Source organism: Ovis aries, chromosome 5 (assembly GCF_016772045.2).
Source record: "Ovis aries strain OAR_USU_Benz2616 breed Rambouillet chromosome 5, ARS-UI_Ramb_v3.0, whole genome shotgun sequence".
Taxonomy (NCBI): Eukaryota; Metazoa; Chordata; class Mammalia; order Artiodactyla; family Bovidae; genus Ovis; species Ovis aries.
Genome location: NC_056058.1, coordinates 25,016,887 through 25,029,470, shown reverse-complemented (window position 1 = coordinate 25,029,470; position 12,584 = coordinate 25,016,887). Strand labels below are relative to the sequence as shown.

At 42.7% G+C, this 12,584-nt stretch overlaps 1 protein-coding gene across 7 annotated transcripts in view; it reads right to left on the bottom strand.

Moving 5' to 3' along the window:
* ALDH7A1 (aldehyde dehydrogenase 7 family member A1) overlaps positions 1-12,584 on the bottom strand; it is a 96,548-nt gene extending 83,964 nt beyond the window's left edge. For all 7 annotated transcript variants that reach the window (XR_006059906.2, XR_009600669.1, XR_009600670.1 and 4 more), the window contains exons 1-5: positions 12,385-12,584; positions 10,717-10,770; positions 9,975-10,040; positions 2,444-2,524; positions 1,959-2,082 (exon numbers count right to left, since the gene is read on the bottom strand). Coding sequence is in view for 2 of the 7 variants with exons in the window: in XM_060415651.1 (XP_060271634.1) it covers positions 1,959-2,082; positions 2,444-2,524; positions 9,975-10,040; positions 10,717-10,770; positions 12,385-12,576 (517 nt within the window). In the remaining 5 variants the exon portion in view is untranslated. The remainder of the gene's footprint in view (positions 1-1,958; positions 2,083-2,443; positions 2,525-9,974; positions 10,041-10,716; positions 10,771-12,384) is intronic.

The following is a 12,584-nucleotide window of genomic DNA, read 5'->3' as shown; positions in this document are numbered from 1 at the left end:
AGAGCTGCCCTCAGGATAAAGTCCCTTCCCGAGGTTCCTTCTCCACCCATCTCTCCCTTCATCCTGCACCCTCTGGCAGGGCTGCAGTAACACAGTTCCCCAAATAAGCCAAGTTCTCCCATCTTAAGCTTTCACACAGGCTTCTTCCCAGTTTAAAATCACCCCTGGGAATACCCTGGCAGTGCAGTGGTTAAGATTTCATGCTTCCACCTCAGGGCACAGGTATGATCCCTGGTTGAGGAACTAAGTTAAGATCCTGCATGCCGTGTGGCCAATAAGTAAAAATAAACAAAATTAAAATGCAAGGAATCTACAGCTTTATACATTTCTTGAGGGAAAGGACTACACTTTTTCAACCAAGTTATTACCTATTAGATCATTTGGCAGACACTCAACAAGCATTAACTGAATGAATGAAGTCAAAGTTACCCAAGAGCTTCTGCATAAATGAATAATCTATTTTTTTAAAGTGTAAACAATTGAAAAGGATTTTAATTGGTGAGTCAGACATTAGAGCAGGTAAAAATCAAAGTTACTTGCTTGCACATATATACCACCCCAAACTGGCAGTTTACTTTCTTAACTCTGAAAAACCTCTGAAAGTGTTCAATATAAAATTAACCTTGGCTAATGGGACTCACTGTTACACAGCAAATTATGGACAATATCTGTACATTTGAAAAGAACCCCCTCTTTCTACCAGCAGGGAATTTGCCCAATATTCCAAGAGGAAACAGGAAAACATGATTTTTTTTTAAATGTCTTTTCCTGATTATAAATGTAACCTAATTCCCAGCGTGGCAACTTTGGAAAATATAGAAGAAAGACAATACCAACCATTAATAATTCTGCCTTGACAGATAACCACCATTACTACTTCAGGAGATTTCCACCTCTGTGCTTTCAATATGGTCACATGAACTCACCTGGTTTGTTCCATTGACGTGGCAAACACTACAAACTGGGTAAGCCCTTGTCCCCGCCACTGAGTACAAGGCTGCAGCATAGTTTAACTGGCAAAGACTGAAACACCCCAAATACCTGTTACTTGGGAACTGGTCATCCTTACAACAAAACAGCCATTAAAAAAAAAAATGAAGGAAGCACCTTATCGGAACAATATGAAACAACTTCTAAGATACATTAAGTAGGAAAAAAAGTATAAAACAGAACACATGGTTTGCTACATATCTGTCTGCACCTGAATAAGCTCCAGAAAGATACACTCAAGAGACCAGAAACATTTGATACGTTCATGGGAATGCTATGGAGTATCCCACTGGGAGGAGGAAAACATTTCTTCCTTCACCTTTTTATTCCTCTTTAATTTTGTGAAATGAAAAAGACTATCTTTTCAAAAAAATCAAAATAATCTAAAAATAAGTATGTATTAAAAAAGAAGACAAAAGAAGTAAAAATAAGTACAACTTTCCTATAAAGTTTGCGGCTGGGGAAGGCAATCATTATGATCTCTTGACAATATCTGCTAATAGACTGCCAAAATTATTTGTTCAGCCTTTGTCATGATTGGACATTTAGGCCATTTCCATTGTTTCCTGTTAATGGGACAATGCTCAACCCTAACACTTGAACCTCAGTTGCATTTCAGATTATTTACTTAAATTAAGATTCTGGAAACTTGCATTAAATATTTAACGGATTTAAGGGAAACTTGCATTAAATATTTTCGGGATAGATATTTTTCCAAACTGTTTTCCAGATAAGACTGGTGATTCACTTCACAAAGTCTCCACCCATGAACTTGCCAACGCTGAGCTTTATCTTAAAAAATTTAAAAAGTTTAAGCATCTTGATCTGATTATTTTCACCTGTTTTAATTTGACTTTCTTAGTAAAGAGATTAAAGACATTTTCATATACAAGTATTTTGTGGAAACTGCTCACAATCAGAGAATCTGGGGGAATTCCCTGTTTCGGAGTGCAATACTTAGCACTTACTTTCAGAAGGCAGGATGGGTCCCCCAATCATCCGAGATAAGCCAACAGCATAATCACAAACATCCACGTATTCCTGAACTTCTCCCACACCTTCCACCAAGATCTTCCCCATCTCCAAAGACACCTAAAAATACAAAAGACCAAGCAGCATTTTTCCAACAGAATTCCTGCTTTAAACATTAAATTTGAGGTGGGGAAAGCAAAACATTTTGTTTCTGCTTTGTGAGGGTTATAAACCACAGTCTGTTCTTATTTTTCTGAAGAATTTTAAAGCCCAAGAATTGTCTTCACATTTTCCTATCCATCTTGTTAATCCTTCCTCTAAAGAAAAGATTTTTGAAATATATGTTACAAATTTATATACACATATATTTTTGAAATACATAAATTATGACCTTAAAAAGATCACAATCTTATACACAAAAGTACGAAACAGCCTTATTCTTCACTCAAAGTACTATATATTTACTACAAAAATACTTTACCAAGCTTCCTAGCACTTGGATCTTCTCCCGCAAGGCATCACCAATCTGTCTCACGATTTCTCCTCGCTTTGGAGCAGGAATCTAAGGAAGGAATGGCTTTTAGTGTCTGCTGAAAAGCGTAAGCTCATGTCTATTATCACGGTACTAATGTGCTGTTAAAGAACAAAGCACAACCACATCAAAAACATCTGTTTTGATCTCATCAGTGTCTGATGTGACAGGCCTTAAAACCCATTCCAGAGAGCAAGAAAATATACAGATGACACATTCTTGGTGAGCAAGGACTTCGCCAAGTACAGAGAGAAATTCAGATTGGACACAACTTTCTGGGATGACACTGCATGCTTAAGTTATTTGTTCCTTCAGCCGTGCCCAACTCTCTGCGACCCTATGGGCCATGGCCTGCCAGTCTCCTCTGTCCATGGGATTCTCCAGGCAAGACTACTGGAGTGGTGGGATGACTCTACAAAGCTCTAAATACCTTACATAACCTGTAACCCTATATGATTCCCAGTGATGTTTTCACATGGGTCAAACTGATTGCAAACCCAAACCCTAAATCAGCTTACTTAGGCTGGTGTCCAAAATCCATTCAATCATACCACCCTCTCACGAAATACTTTCTGAGCACATACTGTGTGACATCAGCAATACTAGGCAGTGGAGCTAAAATAACTGAGGCACTCATGGAGCTCAGGGCTCTTCTTCACTCTCTCTCTTCCCCAAATGTACACCAAATATCCTTGTATAGTTTTTCTAATCTAAGGGTAGCCTGGCTTTCTATTAACATTTAAAATGCATCCTGCGCCCCCACTACTTTGAACAGGCAGTTCTACTTCTGGAAATTGAACAAAAACATTAGTGTGCAAAAGTATAGGTTACAGCAGCATTTACCGCGGTGCTGTTTCCAGCAGAGAAACAGAAACCATCCAAATGCCCATCAGCACGTGATTGGTTAATTACGGCATAGCCATAAATGGAGGGCTTCCCTGGCAGCTCAGAAGGTTAAGAATCAGTCTGCAATGCAGGAGACTGGGGTTTGATCCCTGGGTTGTGAAGATCCCCTGGAGGAGAGCATGGGAACCCACTCCAGTATTCTTGCCTGGAGAATCCCCATGGACAGAGGAGCCTGGTACGCTACAGTTCATGGGTTCACAAAGAGTTGGACATGACTGAGTGACTGAGCAAAGAACAGCACATAAAATGTCTGGACACTTTCTAAAAACAATAAAGTAGATTTATAAGGAAAAACTTTTAAAGAGCTGTAACAAGACAACAACAACAAAAAAAGCAAGATAATGCATATGGTAAGTAAACTTTTGCTTAAATTTGATGGCATATACAACAAGAGGTTAACAGTTGCAATTTCCAGGAAATGGAATCACAACATTTTGATTCTCTGCATTGTGTATGTCTGCAACATTTGCTATTTTTATGATACATGCACACTTTTGGAAACAGTAAACAAAAATTGTAACATTAAATGAAACAGCAAAGATCCTCTGTGTTTTCTAAGGCACTGAATGAGTTGAACCAAATTTAGACCACACATTTATAGCCTTAGCAAATTGGTTAATTTCAACTCGGAATGGCTAATTCAGTACACATGACTATTCTGAGCTTATTTATTCTACCAGTCTTTGAACCAGCACTTACTGCACACACTTTATGTGCCAGATAGTGTGCTATTCCCCAGGATTCAAGGGAAACAAGGCAGCTAGATTCAAATCCACTGGGGATGGCAGACACAAAACAGGAGATTATAATCTCACATGGTAAGCGCCATGATGGCGCTAAACTACACAAGTGGACCACCTGTGACTACTAACCCAGCGTTACGTGGGGGCAAGGAGATGGGAAGGAAGGGGGCTTTTTAAAGAGTTGAGGCCTACAGCATGATTGGTGTTTGCCATCTGAAGAGGTAGATAAAGGAGAGGGAGATTATGGGGGACAGAGAGATAACATACGCAAAGGCTAAAAGGCAAGAGAATATGATAATTTCGGGAAACTATAAAGACTTCAAAGAAGTAGGAGTGGAAAGGAGGGGCCACACTGCAAAGGACCATGTAAAGGATCCAAAGAGCAGTGGGGAAATCACTAGAGGGTTTTGTACAGAGGGGAGAAAAATCACAGTGTGTTTTAATTTTTTAGCCACATCATGCAGCATGCAGGGACTTAGCTCCCCGATCAAGGACCAAATCCAGGCCCACTGCAGTGGAAGCAGTCTTAACCCCTGGACCACCAAGAAAGTCCCTCACAGTGCATTTTAAAACACCACTCTAGATGTGGTACAGGAAATGTTATCAGAGGGAGGAAAGACTCAGGCAGGAAAACTATGAAGCCAGACAAGGGATGATGGCTGTCTGGACCACAAAAACAGCAAGAGACAAACATAATTCAAACTGTTAAGACCTGGCAACTGATCAAGCCTCAACCCTGGGTACACATTAGAACCCATCACCCAAGGTTTAAACTACATTCCCTCTCAGACCACTCAAACTTGACTTTTCTTCTTTCTTTCTTCCCGCTTCCAAAACGATGGGTAGGAGCAGCAAGAGATAAAAAGAATGTCAGGATTAAGTACGAGGTGAGGGATGAGGTTGAGCAGGAAACCGGGAAGACAGTCCCATTCCCGTGTGGGTTTGACCAGCCCAGCACAACAGCACATCAATAACCTTAGACCCTCCTGAGACAGCCACCGAGAGTCCTCATCCCTGCACACTTCACTCTGAAGTCAGGTTTACAGCGAGCATCAGAGGCAGCCATGAACAGGGAACTAAGAGCACCGAGCTTGTCATCCGCTGAGCCCCTGGGGAAGTATTCCAAAGACAACTGTGTTACAGGGCTACAGAAACACATGTATACCTATGGCTGAGTCATGTTAATATGCGGCAGAAAACAAAATTCTACAAAGCAATTATCCTTCAATTAAAAATTAACTTAAAAAAAAGAGAGAGCTACAGGTATCTGGAATCCTTTTATGCAGCTGGAGAAGGCCCATTCGAGTTCCTGTCATCAAGAGAAGAAAGAGACTCTGCCTTTCCTCCTCACCAGGAGTACAGAAGGAAAGTGATGATACCCACAGGGGATGCAGACGGGCAGAAACAGGTGGCATTCGGACTAAACCAGCTCATGAAAGAAAGCAGCAGAGCAAGAATTCCCAACCAGGTTCTTGGTGGTTAATTTTAGTTAAGAGAAACATTTTTATAAACTGCCTTTTCATATTTTTATACTCTGTCTCCTTTTTCCTTAAAAAAAAAAAAAAAAAGTTCCCTTTGAAAAATTCCAGGTCGACTACAAAGAAACTAAATGAAACTGTGGTTTGCCCTCACAGGCAAGGCACCCAGAAGGGTCAGGGCCAAGCAGAAGTAGCCCCATGCAAGTGAGGGGCCAAGAGGAGTGTGTGCACCAGGAGGGGACCAAGCTTTGTTCTGTTCATGTTTGAGGAGTCCTGGAGACACAGTGAAGAAATGCTCTGCTTTCTCCTTAAACTCTGGACTCAACTGCTTAACTCAAATTCCAACAAGTGGGATTCCCAACTGATTCTAACATCACCCAGAAAAGCCACTCGTTCCCATTTAGCAGCCCCACTCTACGGAGACAAATAAAAGTGAAGAGCAGAAAGAGAAACAACACTAGGTGCAGAGGCTGGCATGACCGTGGAAGAGCAGACTTCAAACCAGAACCTGAACTCGAAAACAGCACCAACAGCAAAGTACAGCACAATATTAAAGACATCACAGTGCCATCTGCCACCCCCTTGAGCAAAGCCAAGATTGACCTAAAAGTCAGTTCAGGGAAAGAAAAGACCCCGAATTCACACAAATCTTTTTTCATACAAGACTGTATTTACTATGGGTATATACACACATATAACGGAAGTTTCTAATCAAAAGTTCCACTAGCATTCAAAACAACACATGCAAAGAGTGACTCTTAACGCAACTTATGGACTTCAGTTACTACTGATGTGCCCGTATTGGCTCACCAATTTTAAGAGCTACCCCACTAAGGCAGGGTGTTAATATAGGAAACTTAGGAGTTCAGAATAAGCCACCCCAGAATCGGCCAATCCGACAAGTTCTGTGGCTTTACTTTGAGCTACAGATACTTAAGGCCCAGAAGACTCAGGAAAAGATTTCTAACTCCCCTTAACAGCCCAAAAGAAATTAGAAAGGGACCTGTACCACGAGTTATCACCAGTGAAAACTTTTTTATATCTGACTTATCTGCATGAGAGGGAAAATATCTGCTTACCGAACACTTGCTCTGCTCACATTCCTAGCAACTATCCTCCTCCTTTTTGAAGCCCCGGGCTCCTATCCCTTTACTTAGCTCAGGATGGTGTTTAAGCCTCAACTGCCTGCTGCCTTTGGGTCTCATATCTTTATGCCTCCCCCTCATAAAAAATTAAAATTTGTTTTTCTCCTGCTAATCTGTTGTATATTGGCTAATTATTAGGCCAGCCAAAGAACATAGAAGAGAAGAATAAAAAAATTTCCTCCCCTACAGTTTCACCCTAAAACTGTTCTAGTTCAGTCGAGTTGCTCAGTCGTGTCCGACTCTTTGCGACCCCATGAATCGCAGCACGCCAGGCCTCCCTTGTCCGTCCCCAACTCCCGGAGTTGACTCAGACTCACATCTATCGAGTCTGTGATGCCATCCAGCCATCTCATCCTCTGTCGTCCCCTTCTCCTCCTGCCCCCAATCCCATCCAGCATCAGTCTTTTCCAATGAGTCAGCTCTTCTCATGAGGTGGCCAAAGTACTAGAGCTTCAGCTTTAGCATCATTCCTTCCAAAAGAAATCCCAGGGCTGATCTCCTTGCAGTCCAAGGGACTCTCAAGGGTCTTATCCAACACCACAGTTCAAAAGCATCATTTCTTCAGCACTCAGCTTTCTTCACAGTCCAACTCTCACATCCATACATGACCACAGGAAAAACCATAGCCTTGACTAGATGGACCTTTGTTGGCAAAGTAATATCTATGCTTTTCAAAATGCTCTCTAGGTTGGTCATAACTTTTCTTCCAAGGAGTAAGCGTCTTTTAATTTCATGGCTGCAGTCACCGTCTGCAGTGATTTTGGAGCCCCAAAAAATAAAGTCTGACACTATTTCCACTGTTTCCCTATCTATTTCCCATGAAGTGATGGGACCAGATGCCAGGATCTTCGTTTTCTGAATGTTGAGCTTTAAGCCAACTTTTTCACTCTCCTCTTTCACTTTCATCAAGAGGCTTTTTAGTTCCTCTTCACTTTCTGCCATAAGGGTGGTGTCATCTGCATATCTGAGGTTATTGGTATTTCTCCCGGCAATCTTGATTCCAGCTTGTGCTTCTTCCAGCCCAGCGTTTCTCATGATGTACTCTGCATAGAAGTTAAATAAGCAGGGTGACAATATACAGCATTGATGTACTCCTTTTCCTATTTGGAACCAGTCTGTTGTTTCATGTCCAGTTCTAACTTGCTTCCTGACCTGCACATAGGTTTCTCAAGAGGCAGGTCAGGTGGTCTGGCATTCCCATCTCTTGAAGAATTTTCCACAGTTTATTGTGATCCACACAGTCAAAGGCTTTGGCGTAGTCAATAAAGCAGAAATAGATGTTTTTCTGGAACTCTCTTGCTTTTTCCATGATCCAGCGGATGTTGGCAAGTTGATCTCTGGCTCCTCTGCCTTTTCTAAAACCAGCTTGAACATCAGGGAGTTCACGGTTCACGTATTGCTGAAGCCTGGCTTGAAGGATTTTGAGCATTACTTTACTAGCATGTGAGATGAGTGCAATTGTGCGGTAGTTTGAGCATTCTTTTGCATTGCCTTTCTTTGGGATTGGAATGAAAACTGACCTTTTCCAGTCCGGTAAAGTACAGCACAATATTAGCATCATCTTTCAGGATTTGAAATAGCTCAACTGGAATTCCATTACCTCCACTAGCTTTGTTCATAGTGATGCTTTCTAAGGCCCACTTGACGTCACATTCCAGGATGTCTGGCTCTAGATGAGTGATCACACCATCGTGATTATCCAGGTTGTGAAGATCTTTTTGTACAGTTCTTCTGCGTATTCTTGCCACCTCTTCTTAATATCTTCTGCTTCTGTTAGGTCTATACCATTTCTGTCCTTTATCGAGCCCATCTTTGCATGAAATTTCCCCTTGGTATCTCTAAAACTGTTCTAAAATATAGTCTATTAATTGAAAAAACAAAAACAATATAGCTGTCCCTCATTATCCATGAGAGATTGACTCAGGACCCTCATGGATTCCAAAACCTATGGATGCTCAAGTACTTTATACAGAGTGGTGGAGAACAGTCAGCACTCCATACCTGCAGATGTGAGCCCAGCAGATGGGGAATGAGCTGATTTAAAATAAAGTTGGCATGGCATCGGTCACTATTCTCTACATTGCTAAGATGAACTTCACTTAGCACACTACTTTTGGAAGAAGTATTTTCTCTGTTCAAGGATTTTTTCTGTTCAGTTTTTGATTGTATACAATAAACCCTGAGCCTAACTTATAGCCCAAATAGTTAAAGGCAACGTTCTTCCTATTTTGTACAGAGGCAGTCTCTTGGCTAACAGTAACCCTGCATCCAATTCAGGGCTCTCCTTCCCCAAGTCCCCAGAGCAACCACTGATTCAGGAGGAAAAAAACAAAAAAAAACCACTGAGGCTCAGCAGCACATGGTTCTAAAAATCAAAAACAGGTACTAAGGTTTACCCCTGCGTGTAAGCATGTTAAATGATTGACTCATTTAACCCTTATGATAACCCAAGAGGTAAGCACACCTGGCCTCCCCTTTCTATAAAAGACAAAGCACACTAAGGCAAAGTAACTACCTGGGGCAGAGCTGGGTTAACATTTCAGGATATTCCTATAGCTTCAGGCCAAGTATCTCAGGCAGAAGACCAAAAGGGATGTTCAGGGTAAACTGGAAGATCCAGACTAAGCCAGTTCTTTACTCTCCCCTCCTCCAGAGCCTGGCCCTCATCTATCGACAGCTCAGGGTGGCCCAGTCCAGCTCCAGTCAGTGCCTACACCTGCTCACAGAACTAGTTGAGACAGAGACAGGGGAGGCAGAATTAGCCTAAAGGCTTCATCAGACTGCCAAGGAACTGAAGCCTAGGCCCTATGAGAGCTGCTGCTGACACCACTCCCTCTGAACCAAGAATGCCGACCTACTAACATCCCCTCCCTGCCCCTAAAAAAACTTGGAGGTGGGGGAGGAGCATATGGTTTATTTTTAGCATAGATATTCCTTTCTCTTTGCTTAATTTTTGGAGACTTGGGTGTTCATAGATCAGTTGGAGATGAAAGTGTTCATAGATTGCTTATGCTACAACAGTACAGAGTTCCTTTCCCTTTAAAATTACCCTGCTATTGAAGGCAAAATATGGAAAAGAGTACTAGTTTAGGACTACAGCTTAGAGATAGTCACAGCCCCCAAGAAGCTCCAGTATCAGCAAGGGGGCGCTGGCTGCCTCCTTGCGTGTCATTACAGTAGATATTTGTGTCCCGGACTCTGTACTTACATCTGCCCAGATGCTCCATGCTTCTCTTGCTTTCTCTACAGTTTCTTCATAGTCAGCCATGCTGGCCTAAATAAATATTTGGAGGGAGACAAAGGGAAAAGGGCAGTGATGATCTCCTAAGAACATAGACTTTTGGAAAAGAATTGTAAAATCCCCAGTGACCCTAAGATTTGTGTTTTAAAATGATTATCACGCCTTACACTTCCCAAAACTTGCTGGAATTTGCTAAGTTAGAATCTGTACTTTTTAAAACCTTGCCTTTCAAAGCAAGGTCCAGGAGCCTCATCTGTGAGCAATACCTGAAGTATATTAGAAATTCAGAACCTCAGGCTACAACCTAGATTCAAGAGGTCAGAACATTCACCTTAACCCAAGTTCCCTGGTGATCCAGAAACACAGACCTCAGTGGAACCCCTCTTGGGCAGTCCTCTCTAGGGGTCTCCTTTTCCAGGGCACATATACTCTCACAGAGTACAGGGTCTCCCCGAGAAATCTTTTTTTCCAGCCGGGCAGTGTAGCATGCAGGATCTAAGTTCCTGGACCAGGATCAAACACGTGTTCCCAGCAACTGAAGCCCAATATCTTAACCACTGAACCTGCAGGAAAGTCCCTCCCCCAGACATTCTTAAAAGTTAAAAGGAAACATTCTTTGACTTTGTAAATTTGTATTACTCAGTGGTCACTGGCACAAATTCCCTAAGGGCATTTTGCATGTAAAGAAAAAAAAAAAAAAAGCACGTACCTGTCTGACTCTGGCAATGGGCTCATTGTTAGCAGGACAATAGGTGGTGATTACCTAAAACAAAAAGATGATCTACATAAACAGAAAATGGGGGGCAGACCAAAAGGAGGAAGGTAAAAAGGAAGATGGGGCAAGGGCGGGAGCTAAGATACAATAACCAAACTCAGAACCTTTACATTGGTGGTGGTGGTGGTTTAGTGGCTAAGTCGTGTCCGACTCTTGTGACCCCACGGACTGTAGCCCGCCAGGATGCTCTCTCTGTCCATGGGATTCTCCAGGTGAGAATACTGCAGTGGGTTGCCATTTCCTTCTCCATTAACTTGTTACAAACAGGAGACTAGAGTTTTCACTTTTGACCTGAACACTCAGAACAACTTTTTCACCAAAACCCACCCTCGCCATCTAAATGTTAGGCATCTACACAAAAGGCTAAAAGTAATATGTTATTTTGCCTCTTCTTCCATTAACAGACCAAGGTTACAAGTTTTAGGGACTTCCCTATAGCTCAAATGGTAAAGAATCTGCCTGCAATGCAGGAGACCTGGGTCAGGAAGATCCCCTGGAGAAGGGAATGGCAATCGGCTCCAGTATTCTCACGTGGAGAATCTCACGGACAGTGGACCCCGGCGAGCTACAGTCCGTAGGGCCGCAAAAGAGTCGGACACGACTGAGCAAACACACTCGCAGTTACGTTTAGCTTATTCCCTCTCTCCATAACTCTGCCCACCCTCTGGTCAGAGGTGAAAAGGCCAAGGCTAGACAACCATGGGAAAGGCGTGTGTCCACATGAACTGGAGGGATAAATTAGGGGAAAAAAAAACCAAAACCAACACCCAGGTATAGCTTTAAAAAGGCTTTCAGGAAAGGGTATTTTATCCATGAACCTAATAACTGGATACCACAGAAAAAAAAAAACAGGATAAAACCACCAATGGGGGATTGGGAACAATTAAAACCACCTGCACTTCCTACAGCCACAGATAACTAAAAGATGCTTTTCCTCCAACAAAGCAGGTTCATTCAATACACTGTTGGGATGTTATATAACGTTTTCTTATAAGTTTTCTTTCATACGCAGCCCTCAAAAGAAATCCAAGTAGTAACAACCTTATCTTTCCATCCTAGTCTATAAAACATTTTATTGAACATTAACTGAGAGTCAAGCTACTGTTAGGGTCTGGAAATAGAGAAATGCTGAGAATCTGGCCCTCAAGGAAGCTCTGAGCCCAATGACTGAAAAACAGAACTTCAGCAACTTCGAGCTTGCATTCCAGAGGATTTCAAAAGATAATATAATACTGTAGAACATTACCCGTGGCGCACGTCACATGCGAGGAGCCACAGTCAAGTAGAAAAGTCAGATGGTTTCCACCGCCAAGTGTGTGGCATTTCGCACTACAGAGTGCAGAACTGTGCCGTGCGGTTTTAAGTACGCTTGGGAAGTTTAACCCCTTTCTGCTCCAAAATGAACTCGATTCTCGGTAACACGCAGGACCTAATATCTAGTGGTACTTTAAATGGTTCTACTTGAGAAACCGTTTACTATGGACTTCAAAACTTCCCACCCACTATAAGCCGACAGCGTCCGCGGGGATTAGGGCTGGGCAGCGCCTGTCCGGCCTCCCAGAGCGAAGAGAGGCCGCAGAGATTTGCCCAAGTCGTGCATACCTCTCCCCGGCCTCCCCAGCTTCCATTATACACGCCGTCGTTTTCCTCGCGGAGCCCCAGCTCCTTCAGCCAAGCATACTGAGGCTGATTGATGAGCAGAGTGGACATGAAGGCGGCAGGCCCGGTCCAAGGTCCGGAGAACTTGCTCTTCCTTGCAACGCGCACGCAGAGCAGACCGGGAACGCGCCACATACTGAGTC